This window comes from Azolla caroliniana, unplaced genomic scaffold, assembly GCF_043228905.1.
Source record: "Azolla caroliniana isolate FFs.n. ecotype wild unplaced genomic scaffold, voAzoCaro1.0.p SCAF_604, whole genome shotgun sequence".
Classification (NCBI taxonomy): domain Eukaryota; kingdom Viridiplantae; phylum Streptophyta; class Polypodiopsida; order Salviniales; family Salviniaceae; genus Azolla; species Azolla caroliniana.
In genome coordinates, this window is record NW_028231039.1 from 1 (window position 1) to 19,453 (window position 19,453).

Consider the following 19,453-nt stretch of genomic DNA (forward strand, 5'->3'; position numbering starts at 1 on the left):
AATCATATCCAATTCTTTACATTTTAGAAACATGATATTTTGATACATCAGACATCATATATTTATTGATCAACATTATGATGTTACCTATGATAAATTTCTTTTATTCTTCATACCTATCCAACTTCGATGCATTCAATCCACATAAACTTTTCAAATTTGGTCTCATTTGGTGTATTGAACTTTACAACTTCCAATATATTAAAGTTATTCCTAAAACCATAATATAATATAGCGATGAAATTCCTTATATAATTCTGACATAAATGGATCGCATGAGCATTTGGCATGTCATACAATTCATGTCTATGCATATCATCATCATTATACATTTTCAGTAATTCTAATTAAATTATCTTTTTCACGAACGACTTTATATGAAATGCATCTATATGAAATGTATTATTTAGGAATGTCGAATGTAAAGTTTCAACAATCAATTTGAGTAATAATATTTGGACTTGTATCTCAATATTTACTATTCTACATGTTAGGCTCTCCGTGCAAGCATGTTAACAAAACAAAATGTGCACCTTATAATAAGGTATTATCGATACAAATGATTTGAATTAATAACCTTCTAGATAACTATTTTAAATTTCCAATATGAAATAAAAATTTAATTACTTGAGGAAGAGTTAAGGTAAGAAAATTACGTGTTTCATACGTCCCATACATTGCATTCGAGAATGTTTCAATCATTTGAGTATGGTAAACACCCTCGAAGTACGGTAAATACCATACTTTTGTATTCATTATTTTTTGTAAGGTAAAAAGTGTAAAAAAAACATACGAATGTTTTGATAACATACGCATACGTTTGCATTCGTATGAAAAAGAATGTTTGCCAATCAATGCATTTGAGTATATTACGTACTATGGTTTGGTCCATTAGTGCATATTTTTTAATTTCTAAATCTAGGAACCAACATTACTTGTCCATGGGTGGTGGACTTATATTCCACTACCTATGTTATACGGTAAATTTTTTCCATTTGAGTCCTATGACTCTTCTTTCAAAATGTTTTTACAAGACATGTGACATTATGAAAGGCATCGGATGGGTGGGTGTGAACACTCTTTTTCTTAAAAACTATCACGGTAAAAACATCTCACCTATACTTAAGACCATCAAATTTTAAAGTTTAGTAAGAAAATACAATACCTATTTTTACATATGATGCATACACATGAGTTTTGAATGCATTTTCAGACTAATTCCTTTGGACAAATGCACTGCAATTATATACACGATTTCAAATTAGGCATCTTTATAAAGGTAGTTGCTATGCATAGGCCTAAAGGAATTGAGGACAACGCGACCACCCAAGCATGATTAGCTTAATAACAAACATGATTGGGTTTTGGAAAATCACTAAAATGAAGAAATCAAAGTAAACCAAAGGAATGCTCGCTTATTTATATGATTACTAGAATCACACTTATTATGATAGATGGGTCTACTATGGTGGGTGGTTTAACCATTATTTAGGCATGATCAGAAAAGATAGGGAAGCATGGGTGTGGTGTTTGTTCATATGACCCTAGCAATGGTTGGGGGGCTATTCTCCCAAGCAATGGAGAGGGAACCAATGGCTAAAGCATTAGTTTGGGCAGAAACCCCAGAGCCCGTAGGTAAAATCAATTGACCCGCCCAAGTACTCCCATTCCATATGTTATACCACACCTTGGTGGCATCTGTAGTGGTTTTCCCATTGAAGAAGCAATAAAGTAGTCCCCCCAAGACCATGACAGAAGGCCCCCCTTGAGATTGCCAGGCCATTCTCCAATGTTAACTTCTTGTCGCCCACCCAGTTGAGCCCGTCGGATCGGAGGACGAATTATACCACATTGTCCCATCACTTTTGCTCCCTTGGTGAAAGCAGTATATTTGGTCCTCATACACAGCTGCCCCTGGCTTGGCTGTCAGGTATGTGTTGGGGACTTGCCTGTCCGACATGGTTGCATTGCCGTTGAATATGTTAATCCAAACACGACCCTCAAGATACGTCGTGTCTGTTGTGGCTTTGATCTTCCCATTGTACAAGTTGCACACATTGTTCTGGAATAACACGGGGGATGTTATGTTCGGCGTTATCCCAATATCGTACGTGTTTTGTCCGTCTTCGTTTACTTCAAGATTGATCTCAGTAGGTTTTCCCCATGTATTGGTGCTTGTGTTCAATGTGATGAACGCGAATGTAGTCTCATTGACAGGATAGAAGATATGGATCTTCTCCTTGTAGAAGATCGAAGATGGTCCAGCTCCGGCCGCGACTGAAATACCGTCGAGAGGTACTTTTGTCTCGCCTTTCCATGTAACGCCATCGAGCATGTTGTAGTAGATGGCACTGTTCGCCGTGACCGCGTAGAACAAGTAAATCTTCGAATCCACGAGGAATACGGTGCCCTGGCCTCCGATCGTCGCGCTGGTGACGGGCCCCTGCATTTCCGCCCAGTTGTTTGTCCTTCGGTCTAGCAGGGAGAACCACAATTGCTTGCTGCTCGTTCCAACCTTTGCTTGGTGGAACAAGAAGGCGGTGGAGTACAAGCTTATGGGCAGCGTGTTGTCGACGGCGCTTCGATGGGCAAATGTGTATCTGCGTAACATCACACACATATAGGTCTGTACTTTAAAAAAAACATATTATTAAATATTGAACATGACCAATGAGGCACACTTATGCATACACATGCATCATGAATCAGTAGTAGTAGTAGTAGTAGTAGTAGTAGTAGTAGTAGTAGTAGTAGTAGTAGTAGTAGTAGTAGTCACATGGGTGTTTTTCTGACAATGTATACTTATTTATACATGCAGCACAAGAAGAGAATATATGTATATGCATGGATCGTGAAGGTCAGAAGTGACCTGGGTATTTGTTTGGCGGCATGAACAGCCGTATCATAAGAACCAGTAGCATCAAAAACTTGGGCAATGGCGTTGATAAAGTTGGTGCTGGGATACTCGATGCAGAGCCTGGTGCCATCTCCATATGAGCTGTACAGAAGTGGTAGCTTGGTGGCAGCGATCAAGTAACCGTGATCGGCTGCGGTTAAGGACTTAACGACTGACGCAAGCTCTGTGAATCCTTGGTATCCGCTCGAGAAGCCGCCGACATTGTGGAGGGCTGGGTCTGCCCACAGATCCTCCCACGCGAGGGTCCCAGCGGAGAAGGATCTGTAGTAGAGCGACTGTACGAGGTTGCCGGCGCCTTGGTAGAATATGAAAAGCTTGTCTTGGAAGACGGTGGTGCCGAGGCCGTCCGTGGTGACAGCGTGGGGTGTCCCCCTTCCACAAGATGCCATCAGAGGAGGTGTTGAACCATAGCTCGCCCGACGTCCCACTCTGATGGAACACGTAAAGCTTGTCATCGAACGTTACTGCAGACGGCACATCGTTGATGGCGCTTGTATATGGAAGCTCCACATGGCCGCTCCACTCCCCTGTCGTGGGGTTCAGCCTGTCATTACTCAAGCGCAATCAGCACACACAAATCTCAAGATCATCATTTAACAGAAAGAAAGAACGAGTGGCCTCTTCTTTGGTGATTAGTGAACTAATCTATGCACTAATTCGATGATGAGCATGCATTTTATTAGATTACCTGTTTACCAACAGCTTGCTTTGCAATTCGCCCGCTCCCTGGTAGAAACAATAGATTGAGCCCTTGAACACGATGGCTGATGGACTCCCCCCGTTATCAGTGTGTCGTTGACTAGCTTGTCTCCTTCCCAGGTGGACCCATCGCTCGTCACGTTGTACCTAGGTATACATATATATTGGCATTAGCATGAATATGTATATATGTTAGTTAGTTCAAAACGTTTACTTGTAACGACAATATGTGCAAGCATATGCATTGCCCCCCACGCAACAAAACGAACTTGTCCTTTTCACACCATAAGTGTGTGTCTCCGCGCACATGCACACACATGGTCGTCGTACAAACGAGTTTTGAGCCAATGTAGTGTGACGTGTGATGTTAGGAGGAAGTACGCATATTAGAGAGGGCTAAAGGATAGAGCATTCTTATATATATGCAACCTTTGAGTTGTAGCATACTTACCATAACTCATTGTCGTTATTAGTGTATCCTTGATGGAAGACATAAAGTTTGCCATCGTGTATGACTGCTGATGGGCCACCCGTGATGCGGGTGTTTGGGATTCGGGCATCGGGTACCCAGCTCGATCCATCGAACACCGTGAACCACACCTCGTGCCGGCTCGCGTTACCATTATGGAATACATAGAGCTTGTCGTTGAAGACCACATCATTGGGTCCATCGGTCACGGTGACATCGGTCACTGTCGTCGGCAAACTCCAGGCACTAGTGGTGGGATCGTAGGCGACATACCTTAACTTCTTTTGGTTGAATCTGTTGCCTTGGAAGAAGCAGTAGAGCTTGTCTTGGAAAGGGATAGGGGAGGGCCACTTGGTGTTGCCCACATTAGCCACTTGGGTGCTTGGGTGGATGCCGATACTACGGTTCCAAAATTCAAAGACAAGTTTCTAGGCGGGGTAGCTATGAGATAGTGAGAGCAAGCCAGCCATTACTTTAGCTGTAACTGCGGCAAGATCCTCATGGCTGAGTAGATGTTCTTCTTGTTCCCCGGACACGGTGACGATGGCGACGCCGACTTTACCACTCTTGGACAAAGGGAGGGCTCTCTCGGTCTTCGGTATGGTCATGCTCTGGAGTTGGGTCCACGCATCCTGAAGAATGTCGGTCGTGTTCTCGAGCCATTCCTCCGCGAGGTTGACTTCCTCATCGGCTGCAAAGATGCTGCTCCCGAGGGCCAGGGAGGTGGCGACTTCCTATGTTGTAATTTCTTTATGATGTTTGTGACCTTAGAGGCCGTGAAGAGTGTCCCCACAGTAGGTCGGGGTGTAGAAGGCATTGGAATGGGTGGTTGGTTTGGGATTTGGTAAAGTCTCTCTTTATAAGTGTGCCAAGTTTCGGTATCTTCGATGGGTGTTTGTGGTCTTGGTTCTTGTGATCTCTTCCATGCAGTGGCACAATCGCTACTCATGAACCATATGGTAGAGTTCCCAATATTGGGATGCCTCCCATGCTCGTCTCTTATGACGTGTCATCTTGCGCATTTCTTTACGAGCTTGTACTGAGGTAATACTACCACTGAGTTGTGATATTGTAAGTTGTCTATGTAAGCACCTACAATCCTCATCATACCATCTATTTTGTGGCATAGATCCTACTTTACCTTGATTGGAGTGTTTCGTGTATGGGAAACTGCTAACTGCTGCAGAGTGAAGGATGTGTGTGAATTTCGTATTAAGGTAGTACTAAGGCTCTCTAAAGGTAGGGAGGGATCAAGGGAGGAGAGATGGGCTTGAACATGTCGAGCATATATGTCAGAGAGCTCATGTGTGAAATGTATTGTGATGTCATGGCGTGGTTGACTAGAGTTGGTGACGTTAGAGATATCGCATTTTAGCTCGAGCACAGTTGATTATCTAATAGGACGCCCTGAAGCTACCCATATGATTAACTCCTTCCAAGTGGCCCCATGTCCTATTGGTTCCCCTCCTCCATGTGGGAAACATGTGAGCTCTTCCGAACCTGGCCACTTGGCTAAACCATTATTCATGTGTCGAGAGTGCGCCGTTACAATTCCATAAGGTCATCCTAAGAGAGAGGAAGTTAACACTTATGAACAACACAAGATGGGGGATGATTAACTCTATATTAAATTAGCATTATCATCATCAAATACAAAAATACCCACAATGAGGTATATATAGATCTCATGTGCAAGGGTGCACATGTGTGAGGAGAATATAGGTACAAGGGTGTAAGTCCTATATTAAATGTACTTGGGAGTGGAGGATCTAGAATATCCCACTTAAGTACAAGGTCCTATTTAAGGCGTTATAATCAACACTTATTCTATCTAGGTAACTACGAAGTTACATGGTTGACTAACTAACTAAACTAAGTTGAGCTTGATCTCTCAACACTTATACTCCCATGCAAAACAATGTGGTGGAATGGATCAACCGAACAATCCAAGAGAGCGTGATGATAATGAGAGCATGATGATAATGCTCCAACAATCCAGTTAGAATTCTGGGCCGAAGTATTGTAGACGACAGTATACATGATCAATTTGTTGCCGTCGAGAGCAATACGGCTCAAATTGCCACAAGCATTATGGTCAGGCAAATAGCCGACCTATGATAGGCTCCATATATTCAGATGTGAAGCCTATGCATTCATCCCCAGGGAGAAAAGAACCAAGGTAGCACCCCATGCACTCAAGTGTATATTTCTTGGTTATGGAACCGATGGCGATTTCGACTATCGGCTATGGGACCCAGAGAACCGGAAATTGATCCAGAGTAGTGCTGTAGTCTTCAATGAAGACTCGATTCTCTATGGACAGAACCAACCGAAAAGGGTTGGCAAAAAGGTCTCTTTTGACATCGACATAGATGCCATAGAAGGACCGACCCATAGGGCCGAATCAGAGATTCCACAAGCAATAGAAATCAATGGAGCCATGAACCCCCTTGCCGGATCTGAATCGGTTAGAGGTCCACTAGTCGAAATTGATTCGACTACGAGATTGACAAGAGGTGAAAGAGACAAAGCCGAAATGACCAAATCACCCAAACATGCCAAAGTACTGAAATGTTGAACAAAACTGACCAAGGCACTAGCCAGTCTGTCAATCCATCCTGAAGAAGGGGAGGATGATTCAACATCGCAGAAATCCTATTGTAGGGTCGAGTCATCCAAAAGAAATCCTTAAGAAGGTTCAAGTAATACCGATAAGCCAACAGAGCCGATCTATGGATTCGAACCAATCAACTCAGCACCGAGGAGGTCCTGACGAGTCGAAGGCCAACAAAGTTCTATCAACTAGGCCTCGACTATGTCAACTACACGAATGTAGGCGAACCAAGCTCCTACGAAGAAGCTATAGCCATGCCAGAAGCTAGCCATGTCTACAAGCCATGAAATTCGAGATGGGTTCAATTCATCAGAATCAAACAGGGGAGTTGGTTGAATTACCAAGTGGAAGGAAGTTGTTGCCCTGCAAATGGATCTTCAGATACAAATATGTATCTGATTTGGAGAAGCCCAAATAAAAAGCTTGACTTGTCATCAAGGGATTCAAACAAGAACACAGGGTTGACTATGATGAAATATTCTCACCAATAGTCAAGATGACCACCCTTTGACTCCTACTTGGGGTCATGGCGTCTAAAGACCTAGAGCTTGAGCAGCTTGACGTCAAGACGACATTCCTACATGGAGATTTGGAAGAAGACATCTATATGTCTCAACCGGTGTCGCGGAAATACGACGAGGATACGTGAACGTTGAGGCAAGACCCAGGGGCCTTTGACTAGAGGATATCAAATTCGTGTATTTATGTACTAAGAATTAACAGAAATGAGAAAGATTAACAAATTTCATTAACAAGTAGAAAGAAAGATTACAATTAATCCCAAGATTGGGATTACAAAAAGTGTGCTAATGGAGATGGCTAGAGTAATAGATTAGAGGAAATTAAGATATGAATTCTATAGAAAATTAGGGTTTTTGGCTTTGATAAGAGATTATAGTTTTATGAATTGAATAGCTTCCGTATGGAAATTTAGGGTTATGAGTAAGATATGGCTTCCGTAAGGAAATTAGGGTTTACTTGAGAGATATGGCTTCCCTAAGATAAGGGAGTTGAGAAGGAAAAGAAAAAGAAATATAATATGGAGAGAGCATGAGTGTAAGAAAAAAAATGGAATATATATTGAGTTCTCCCTTGATCATAGCCTTTCCACTTTTTGTTGCATGGCCTCTACTTTTAGTTGCCTAGCTTTTTCTTTTAGTTGCATCTATTTTTAGTTGCATGGCTTTTTCTTTTAGTTGCATGTGACCGTCCACATGACCTTTACTTTTTGCATGCACTCCAACTTTAGTTGCTTGCGTCCACATGGCCTTTACTTTAGTTCTCTTCACTTTACTTTAGTTTGTTGCATGATCCAATCTTTCGTCCCTCCGCGTCCAACCTCGTTCGGTAGCCGGTTCCATTTTGTTTGCCGGCCGGTTCTTGTTCCGGTTTGCTCGCCGGTTCCGGTTCCGATTTTGCTTACCGATTCCGGTTCCGGTTTTGCTTATCGGTCGGTTTCCGGTTTGCATACTGGTTCCGGTTCCGGTTTGCTTGCCGGTTCTGGTTCCGGTTTTTGGTTTGCATACCAGTTCCGGTTTTGCTTGCCGACCGGTTTCGATTCCAGTTTTGCTTACCGACCGGTTTCCGGTTTGCATACCGGTTCCGGTTCCGGTTTTGCTTACCGGCCGGTTTCCGATTTGCATACCAGCCGGTTTCCGATTCCAGTTTGCTTGCCGGTTCCAGTTCCAATTTTGCTTACCAGTCTATTTCCGGTTTGCATACCGGCCAATTTCCGGATTTGCTTACCGAAACCGTTTTCCGGATTTGCTTACCGGCCGATTTCCAGTTTTAGGGAATTTGGCCACCATCATCAATCAAGACAAAGTGGCCAAAGTACTCTTAGCACAAATGAAAAATGAGGGAGCTCAAGGTGCTTATATAGCCAGGGCCTTAACTTTCCTATCTATGTGGGATAGTTCTAATTTCCCTATCTTCTCAAACTTTATTTTAACATAACTTGATATGTATTTCTCCATTTTGTATATAGTAAAATACATTTTGAAGCTCTTGAATATATATCCATCTTTCTATAATAAGCTACTAATCTAATCTATAATAATTATTTCATTATTTTTTTACATAGTGTGTGAAGATTCACACGACACCAACACGCTTCACAATAATGGGGGAGGAAGGACACCTCGTATGTCGACTAAAGAAAAGCATTTATGGCTTAAAACAAGTGCCAAGAATGTGGTATTAGAAGTTCGATACCTACATTTTGTAGCTTGGCTACCGCCGGTTCGACTCTGGCCCATGTATGTATATTTAGCAATTGGCTAACGAATCCTAGATCTATCTGATACTATATGTCGATGACATGCTCATCGCCGGCAACGATCGAGAAGAAATCGGAAAGTTAAAGCAGAGCCTTCACGATAAATTCCCGATGAAGGAACTCGAACAAGCCCGACACATACTAGGCATGCGGATAAAGCGAAATCGGATAGCAAAGACCCTCCAGTTCTCCCAATTCGACTACATCCAAAAGGCGCGGAGGCGCTTCAATATGGAGAATGTGAAGCCAACACCAACACCGATTCCAACGTCATTCTGACTATCGGACAAAGACTCTCCTTCAATTGATGAGGAGAGAAAGCTCAATGGAAAGATACCCTATGCATCGGTCGTAGGAAGTATCATGAATGTTATGGTCGCGACCTAACTTGACCTTGCATATGTCGTAGGGGTCATTAGTAGGTATATGTCAAACCTAGAACGAAAGCATTGGGAGGTTGTCAAGCACATATTTAGGTATCTAAGAGAAACCGAAGTTGTACAACTGACTTTCGGATCAGCAAATGCAACCAAAGTTGAAGACTATGCCAGAAATACGGATAATTGGATGTCGACATTAGACTATCTCTTCACCTATGGTGGCCGCACCATATCATGGAGGTCTAAGCTTCAAGATTACACGACCCTGTCTACCACAAAGGCTGAGTACATAGCAGCATTGGAGGCCGTGAAGGAAGCCATTGAGATGCACCAACTATCAACCGACTTCTCGTCGACAAGGCGAATTGACCATCGAACGCCGACCATTGACTACGACTCTAAGAGCACAATACACCTCATCCAAAATCTAGTCTATCATGCCAAGACGAACCACATTGAACTACGGTTTCATCATATCCGAGAGCTCGTAATAGAGAAGAAGCTCGAAGTTCGGAAGATCGACACCGAGGTGAACATCGCCGATTGCCTGATGAAGCCACTCCCAGATCAATGCTCCATAGCACTAAGGACAATGATTGGACTACGACAAGCAACCGAGCAGAAGAGAACCGAAAAAATAGTAGAAGGAAAGTCGAAGATTGACCCGATTAGACGAGCTAAAAAGGTAAAGTCAAAAGAATCAGAATGCCAATAAACTGAAGATGTAGCACTAAGAGAGGATATTGTCTAGAGAGGAAACGATTGAGGGCTGAATGAACCCGCAAACAGATCAAAGATTCAGCGACGAGCATTCGAATGAGCGCATACGACTAGTGAGCCTCTGGTCGGGAGCACATGGTCTTCCTATGCGAGCAGAGGACTTACACCTATCGCTCCAAATTAGCACAAAACATAGCAGAAAACCGACAACGTCTTCTCTTCCAAAATAGTGGATGCCTAAGGGTTAAAACACGCTACAATGTACCAACTTTTGGCCAAAATTTTTGTACTAATTCGATGAGGAGGAAAAACTTAAAAATGTAAAAATAATTCAATATTGTTGTTTAAAAAGTTGATCATGACTTGTGTTAAAATTGAAAGTCACATTCAATGAAAATGGATTTCAAATATGAAAAAACATTGCACATCCTCCCACTATTATGTCTGTGTCCAAGTGTCCCTCTTGTAGTCGGACCATCAGGAAATTTGAGGTTGTCGGTCCACAATCCTAGGCAATGTTGTACGGGGATCTTAACTGTACAAGATCTCAAGTAGTCAATCAATCATGAAGATAGTCAGTCAGTCTCTCTCCCACACACACACACACACTCTCTCTCTCCTTCCCCCTTCTACTCGATGATTCCCTAGGTTCATACCTCCTCTCTCTCTCTCTCTCTCACGCACACACACACACACACACACACACACACACTCTCTCTCTCTCTCTCTCTCTCTCTCTCTCTCTTTCCTTCCCCCTTCTACTCGTTGATTCCCTACGTTCGTACCTCCTCTCCCTATCTCTCTCTCTCTCTCTCTCTCTCTCTCTCTCTCTCTCTCTCTCTCTCTCTCTCTCTCTCCAGATGATCATATATAATGGCTTAGCCAAGTGGTCGGGCTCGGAAGTGCTCACATGTTTCCCACATGGAGGAGGGGAAAGCACAGTTGATTACCTAATAGGACGCCTTGAATTACGGGTGGCCCCATGCCCCATTGGTGTAGACCATAGCTTCCTATACTTTGAGCTAAAATGCGACACCTCCCACGCCATCAACTCTAGTCAACCAAACCATCACACCATAATACATTTCACGCATGAGCTCCCTAACACCTACTCTAGATATGTTCAAGCCCATCTCTCCTCTTTTGATTCTTCCTTGCCTTTAGAGAACCTGACTACAGAACTCGCACACACCCTTCACTCGGCAACAATTAGTAGCTTCCCATCCACGAAACACTCCAATCATAGTAGAATAGGGTCTATGCCACAAAACAAGTGGTATGACGAGGATTGTAAAGAGTTGTATAGACAACTTAAAGTGTCGCGACTTAGTGGTACTATTTCCTCAGTACAGGCTCGAAAAGAGATGCGCAAGATGACACGTCGTAAAAGACGAGCTTGGGACGTATCCCAATATTTGGAACTCTACCATATGCTCATGAGTAGGGATTGTGCCCTTACATGGAAGAGACTACGGGAACCGCGACCACAAGCACCCATCAAGGATCCCAATATTTGGCAAACATATATCGAGAGACTCTACCATGTCCCAAACCAACCACCCCTCCCAATGCCTTCCACACCCCGACCTAACATGGGGACACTTTTCACGACCTCTAGGGTCACGAAGGCCATAAAAAAATTACAACATAGGAAATCCATGGACCACACAGGATTGCAAGCCGAGCACATCATATATGCTCGAGAGTGCCTAGCCCCCCCTCGCTGAGGGTTTTCCACCACAATGGACCATGAACACAGTGGCCCCTATACATAAAGAAGGGGACTCAATGGACCCAAATACATATAGGACCATTATGATAGGCCATACACTCGCTAAATTATATGGTGCGGTAATGGAAGCGGAGCTTAGCGATTATATGGAAACATTAAGTCTTCGAGGACCTGAGCAGGCTGGCTTTAGACGAGCATTCTCTACTATTGACCATATCTTCACACTTAGGTGCTGAACTGACCAGACGAAGGCTCGTAAGAAGAAACTATATTGTTGCTTTGTGGATTTCCGCAAAGCCTTTGACATAGTTCCTAGGGAGAAGTTGTTTGATAGACTTAAGAGCTTGGTGATACCAAATGACATGATCTGGGCCATTTATGCTCTATATGAGCAAGTCTCTGGGTGCGTAAGATGCCCAGGTGGCCTATCCGATTGTTTCACTACCACCATTGGTGTAAAACAAGGTTGCCCCCTATCACCGACTCTTTTTGGGATCTACATTGATGAGATCACTGATTTTATTGCTCGTAAGGGAGGCAAGGGAGTAGCGATTGGGGATACGCAAGTTAGTCTCTTACTCTACACAGACGACATTGTCTTGCTCTCGGAGTCTGAACACGACCTACAAAAGCATCTTAATGCCCTAGATGACTTTTGTACACAACGAGGAGTGGTAGTGAATCTAGAAAAAACTAAAGTCCTTATCTTTCATACATCGTTCCGAGTTAGGAGTAAATGTCATCTAATCCTCTCTCATAAACTAGTTGAGGTAGTTGGATCATATGTATACTTGGGAGTCACTTTTAGTGCTCGCTCAGGTAAATTGCCGATGACCCAGGCAGCCAAAGATAGGCTAACGAGAGGGTATGCATCCCTCTCACTCTTAGAGAGACAATGTCACCAGACATACTTTCAAGAGCCACGGACTAAGGGATGGCTCTTCGACTCATTACCAACCCCTTCCCTCATGTATGCATCAGTAGTATGGGCTCCAGGTCTACCATCTTTCATGTGGATGCAATTAGAGAGACCTTTGGTGACGATGTTATCACGTCAACTCCGAAGCAAATCGACAAATAACACATGACATTATTAGAGTAGAGTTCAGTCTGCCCCCGATGTTAGTAGAAGCACTGTGTGAATATAAACGTACAGAAGTGTTAGACAGACCCGGCTCAGCCAGATAACAACAGAGAATAAGATGAAGGTTTAATGGAGAAGCTTAATACACAGAGAATACGCGTGGGAGAGAGAGGGAGGGAGAGAGAGAGCGCAGAACATAAACTCACTTCGAAATATCACTCTGAAAACTCTATGTACATACAACGTGCTAAACAACACTATTTATACAAGTCCATAAAGTACTGACAGGTACTTCAATATTCCTAGGTGCGACTGCCACTAACTATGAGACAATGATTACCTTTGTTGGGAATCGACGCTTCGATTCACCTTCACCACTCGGCCACAACCGAGGAAGCGCGAATCAATGCAGCAGAAAATAGCAAACACGGAGAAAGACACGAATACACAGGGATTAACGTGGAAAACCCTAGACGGGAAAAACCACGGGAGTGCAAGACTCCAACTATCACTATACGCTGGGAAATATATAATGGCGAGCTGCAAGGCGACGACCTTGAGCTCGCTATCCTCGCCACAGGCGGCGGTATTACACAGAGGCGTCGACCTCTTCCTCCACTCTCTCCCTCTCGGCTGCTCTCACTTCGCTCCCTCTAGGTGAAAACAGAAAAATGAGCAACAACATTTAAACTGTTTGCCCTAAGTCATATTTATACACATATGACTTTCGGGCTATTTACAAATATAGCCTCAAGGGCTCTTGGCAAACATATTCACAAATATGTCCCCGCATCCGGATCTCTCTCCGGGTACATTCGTCATCCGGCTCCGTAGTCGGAGTCTTCAGCATCCGGCTCCGTAACCGGAGTCTTCATCATCCGGCTCCGTAACCGGGGTCTTCATCATCCGGTTCCGTAACCAGGGTCTTCATCATCCGGCTCCGTAACCGGGGTCTTCATCATCCGATTCCCGGATATCCGACCATCCCATCCGGAGGGACCGTAATCCCAACAAACTCCCCCTTCACTTCGGCATGGGATGTCTCTCCAATCCGATCCTTTTCCGGCATGCTTCCAGCTTGTCGGGTGTGAGTACCTTGGTCAGCATATCCGACCCGTTCTCATCCGTGTGGATCTTCGTCAGCATGAACTCCTTGTCTTCTATCCTTTCCCGGATCCAGTGGTATCTACGCTGGATGTGCTTCGTCCGGGAGTGATAGGCCGCATTCTTCGCAAGGTGGATGGCACTCTGACTGTCGCAGTAGAGTCGGTACTCCTCCTGCCGGATACCGAGCTCTCTAATGAAGTCCTTCATCCATATTATTTCCTTGCCGGCTTCAACAGCCGCCATGTACTCCGCCTCCGTGGTTGACAACGCAACCGTCTTCTGCAGCCTCGACTGCCACGAAACAGCTCCCCCTGCATACGTCATCACATACCCTGATGTGGACCGGCTGGTATCTGCATCAGCCGACATATCCGAATCGGTAAAGCCGTCGAGTTCGGGCTTTCCGGAGCCGAATCGGAGGCACACGTTTGCCGTGCCCTTCAGGTATCGGAGTATCCACTTGACCGCGTTCCAGTGCTCTTTTCCAGGATTGCTCATGTACCGGCTCACCACTCCGACTGCATATCCTATGTCCGGTCTCGTACACACCATGGCGTACATCAAGCTCCTGACGGCTGAGGCATACGGCACTTTCATCATATCCTCCTTTTCAGCCTTTGTCTTGGGACTTTGCTTGTTGGATAGCTTGCAGTTTGCCGGGAGAGTCGACCCGACTGGTCTTGCTTCCGACATGTTGAACCGGTGAAGCACCTTTGTCACGTACTTCTCCTGTGACAGCCACAACTGCTTCTTCTTCCGGTCCCGGATGATGTGCATCCCTAGTATTTGCCTCGCCGGACCCAGGTCCTTCATTGAGAAGGTTCGGTGAAGAGCCTTCTTCAGCATCTGTATCTTGACCTGGTCCCGTCCGACGATCAACATGTCGTCCACGTACAGGAGGAGTATTAGAAAGTCTCCTCCTTCGAACTTCTTCACAAACACGCAGTGGTCGGACTGCGTTTTGAGGTACCCTTCGTTGGTCATGAAGGAGTCGAACTTCCGGTACCATTGCCGGGGAGCCTGCTTCAGTCCGTAAAGGCTCTTCTTCAACCGGCATACCAGGTGCTCCTTCCCTTTCTTCTCGAATCCTTCCGGTTGCTGCATGTAGATCTCTTCTTCGAGGTCACCGTGAAGGAATGCCGTCTTCACGTCCATCTGTTCTACCTCGAGGTCCATGCTTGCCGCTATACTCAGCACCGTCCGGATGGAGGTCATCTTCACTACCGGGGCAAATATCTCGTCGAAGTCGACGCCCTTCTTCTGCTGAAACCCCTTTACCACGATCCTGGCTTTGTATCTCGGGGGGTTTCCGGCATCTCCCGGTTTCAGCTTGAACACCCACTTGTTTCGAAGTGCCCGCTTTCCTTTCGGCAACTCCACAAGTTCATATGTGTGGTTCTCATGCAGGGAATCCATCTCGTCCTGCATGGCACTCAACCACCTGCGGCTCTGGGTGTCATGCTTTGCTTCTTCAAAGCTCTCCGGCTCCCCCTCGTCGGTTAGCAGCACGTGCTCTGGTTCCGGAAATCTCCGGGGGGCCCTTCTCTCTCTTAGAGGATATCTCCGTTCCGGGGCTTCGGTAACCGGTTCTTCCGTTTCTTCTTCATCCGAATCCATTTCGGGATCGGGGCCGGTTCCGGTATCATTTTCATCTTCTTCGGCCGGTTCTGTTTCTTCACCGTCTTCGGCCGGATCCTCGAGTGCTAACCGGTCCCTTGCCGGTCGGGACTGCTCCTCGTAGAGTTGATCCTCACCGGTCGACTTGGAGCTCTTCATCTTCTTCTCCGACTCCCAGTCGGCGAGTGTCTTGTTCTCCATGAAGATGATATCACGACTCCGGAATATCTTCTTGTCGACCGGGTCCCATACTCGGTAGCCGAACTCGTCATCGCCGTAACCGAGGAATATGCATGGCCGGGTCTTTGGATCTAGCTTTCCTCTCCGGTCCTTTGCCACATGCACGTATGCGAGACACCCGAACACCTTCAGATGCCGATAGGATACTTCCCTACCGGTCCACACTCTCTGCGGCGTGTCTCCGTCCAAAGGTACTGAGGGTGATCTGTTTATCACGTATGTCGCCGTCGACATCGCCTCAGCCCAAAACCCCTTGGGTAATTCCGCATGCGCCAGCATACTCCGGACCCTCTCCATTATGGTCCGGTTCATCCTCTCGGCCAGCCCGTTCAGTTCCGGCGTCTTCGGCACAGTAAACTCGAGCCGGATTCCCTTCGAGCGACAGTACTCCGCGAACTGCCCCCGGTATTCCCCTCCGTTATCCGCTCGTATCGCTTTCAGCTTCTTGCCGGATTCCCTTTCCACTCTCGCGTGGAGTTATTTGAAGACGCACAACACTTGGTCCTTTGTCTTCAACGGTGCCGTCCACAGCTTCCGGCTGTGATCATCAATGAATGTTACGAAGTACTGGGCTCCGCCATGTGACTTCGTTTCTACCTGACACACATCAGTGTGCACCAACTCCAATGGTGCGCTACGTCTCGTCGGTGGCCTTGAGTGGAAGGAGGTTCGGTTCTGCTTACCGGCCAGGCAATCGGTGCACTTCTCCAGGTGCACGTGCTTCACTGGAATAAGGTTGTCTTCTGCAAGCCTCTTCATCCCCTTCTCACTCATGTGGCACAGTCTTTTGTGCCACAGCTCACCGGCAGTGTCGGCTGCCACATTCAGCTCTTCCGGACATAACCGGGCATTCATCAGGTACAGTGTGTTGACTTTCCGGGCCCGAGCCACTATCAGGCTCCCCTTGCTGAACTTCATTACGCCGTTCCGGATGCTACCTGTGTAGCCTTCATCGTCTAGCCTCCCGGCCGAAATCAGGTTCAATCGAACCTCCGGAACGTGTCGGACATCCTTCAGCAGCATTTTGCATCCAATCGAGGTTGGCAATCCGGCACGTACCTTCATTTCCCATCCGAACACAGCCATGTTCACCGGCTGTGTAGGATGAGAAGTATCTTCTTTCCGGGGTCAGGTGGAACGACGCTCCGGAATCGACCACCCAGGTCGTCTCATCGCCGGCAATGTTTAGTTCACCTTCTTCGGTGATGAGCATGATTTCTTCCTCACTTGCCACGAGTGCCGTCGTTCCTTTCCTGTCCTGCCCTCGCCAATCCGGACCTCTCCAGTCCGTGGCTCCCCGATATGCACCGTTTCTCTCCGGTGACTTCTTCGAATCGGTGTCGTCGGCTCCGTTGTCCTTTCGGTAATGCCGATAATTCTTCCGGAAGTGCCCCGGCTTCCCACAGTGGAAGCATGTGGGTCTTCCTCTTGACTGCGACCGGGTCCCCGACTTCTCCCGTCTTTGCGGACTCTGGTTCCATTGTCTTCCCCGTTCCGATTCGGTAAGCAGCGCCTTCGAGTCGGAGGCCGGTTCTTTATCTCTCCGACGCGCTTCTTCGTTCAAAATACTTGTCTTTACCGTTTGTAGGGACAAGTTATCTTCGGTGCAGGAGGTGCTGAGAGTCACCACCAGGTTCTCCCAGCTTTCCGGCAATGTACACATCAGGATGATGGCTTGCATTGCATCCTCCAACGGGAACTTGATCGCCGCAAGCTGGTTCACGAATCCCATGAACGTGCTTACGTGTTCCACCATACTCTCGCCGTCCCGGTACTTGAGGTTCACTATCTTCCTCATCAGGGAGGTCCGGTTCAGCGCATTCTTCCTCTCGTAGAGGCCCGACAGCTTCCGCCACATCTCATATGCGTTGGTGTCGTTCGCCACATGTTGTAGAACGCTCACGTCGACGTATTGCCGAATGGTTGCAACGGCTTTCCGGTTCAGAAGCCTCCATTCCGACTCAAGTACCCCCTTCGGTATTTCCGACCTGTCAATCGGTTCGTACAGGTCCCGAACAATCAGAAGATCCTCCATCTTGATCTTCCAGTCGGCGTAATTCTGCGCATTCAGCACCATCATCCCCGGCTGCCCGCTGCCGCCGCCTTCCATTTTCTGCAGCAGCTCGCTCTGATACCAGTTTGTTGGGAATCGACGCTTCGATTCACCTTCACCACTCGGCCACAACCGAGGAAGCGCGAATCAATGCAACAGAAAATAGCAAACACGGAGAAAGACACGAATACACAGGGATTAACGTGGAAAACCCTAGACGGGAAAAACCACGGGAGTGCAAGACTCCAACTATCACTATACGCTGGGAAATATATAATGGCGAGCTGCAAGGCGACGACCTTGAGCTCGCTATCCTCGCCACAGGCGGCGGTATTACACAGAGGCGTCGACCTCTTCCTCCACTCTCTCCCTCTCGGCTGCTCTCACTTCGCTCCCTCTAGGTGAAAACAGAAAAATGAGCAACAACATTTAAACTGTTTGCCCTAAGTCATATTTATACACATATGACTTTCGGGCTATTTACAAATATAGCCTCAAGGGCTCTTGGCAAACATATTCACAAATATGTCCCCGCATCCGGATCTCTCTCCGGGTACATTCGTCATCCGGCTCCGTAGTCGGAGTCTTCAGCATCCGGCTCCGTAACCGGAGTCTTCATCATCCGGCTCCGTAACCGGGGTCTTCATCATCCGGTTCCGTAACCGGGGTCTTCATCATCTGGCTCCGTAACCGGGGTCTTCATCATCCGATTCCCGGATATCCGACCATCCCATCCAGAGGGACCGTAATCCCAACATTACCTAGTAGTCTAGGCTACTACTAGGCTTCCGGTTCTCGCTCGAATCCGTCTCCCCGATCCGGCTGAGGCTTCTTCAACCGATCTGGATCTGGTTGAGCTTGCTTGCTCAACACTCCCCCTCAAGCTCAACTTGAGGTCGGATCGTAGTGTTAGAGTTCGTGGTAGTCGGCTCTTCTACTCGGCTCCTTTTGGTGTTGCTCCGCCTTGCTCGCGCTCCTCGTTCGGTCCAGTCCCGTTTTCCGCGACCCTTCTAGTTCTGCGCACCTCGACCTCCTTGGTCGGCTTGTCTGCTCAATAGGCTCATTTCAGCTCCCTTGCTGTTGCGACTCCGGCGCTTGTCGACCTGTCGGTTCCTCCATGTTGGCGTCGACTTCCGCTACGTCCATGTCCGCTTGGCCTTTAGTTGATCCGGCTCCTTTGAATCGAACTGTTGAAGCGAATCGGTTGTCTCCGATTCGTTCCCGCTCTTGTCCGAGTCGGGGTTCTCCAACTCGTCTTCCGGTTTCATGCCCTTCACCACATCAGACCATGTCCGGGTCTTGGCCTTCTCATTCCGGTCGGCTTTGTCCTTCTTGACTCTACCGCCGCTGCCACTCATTCCGACTTGTTCGGATGTGCCGACTTCCTTCGTCGACTCGGCTTCCTTGTTCCTCTTGTCTCCCCCTTTGTTGGTTATTTCTTCCTCTCCGGCTCCTTGTCCGGTGCCATCCATTCCCTTTCCTTGTCTCCCCCTCAAGTGCGGCATGTCAAGATGGTGAACACCAAGCATTTCGGTGAAATGTT

General features: G+C 46.7%; 1 protein-coding gene across 1 annotated transcript; it reads right to left on the reverse strand.

Moving 5' to 3' along the window:
* Nucleotides 1-1,237: 1,237 nt before the first annotated feature.
* LOC147847883 (uncharacterized) lies at nucleotides 1,238-4,808 on the reverse strand. Its single transcript, XM_087338765.1, has 4 exons — nucleotides 4,068-4,808; nucleotides 3,606-3,763; nucleotides 2,870-3,461; nucleotides 1,238-2,600 (listed from the first exon to the last, which is right to left on the reverse strand). Exons 3-4 carry the CDS (start codon nucleotides 3,370-3,372, stop codon nucleotides 1,793-1,795), a joined length of 1,311 nt encoding a protein of 436 aa, XP_087194891.1. The 5' UTR covers nucleotides 3,373-3,461; nucleotides 3,606-3,763; nucleotides 4,068-4,808; the 3' UTR covers nucleotides 1,238-1,792.
* Between the last annotated feature and the right edge of the window lie 14,645 nt (nucleotides 4,809-19,453).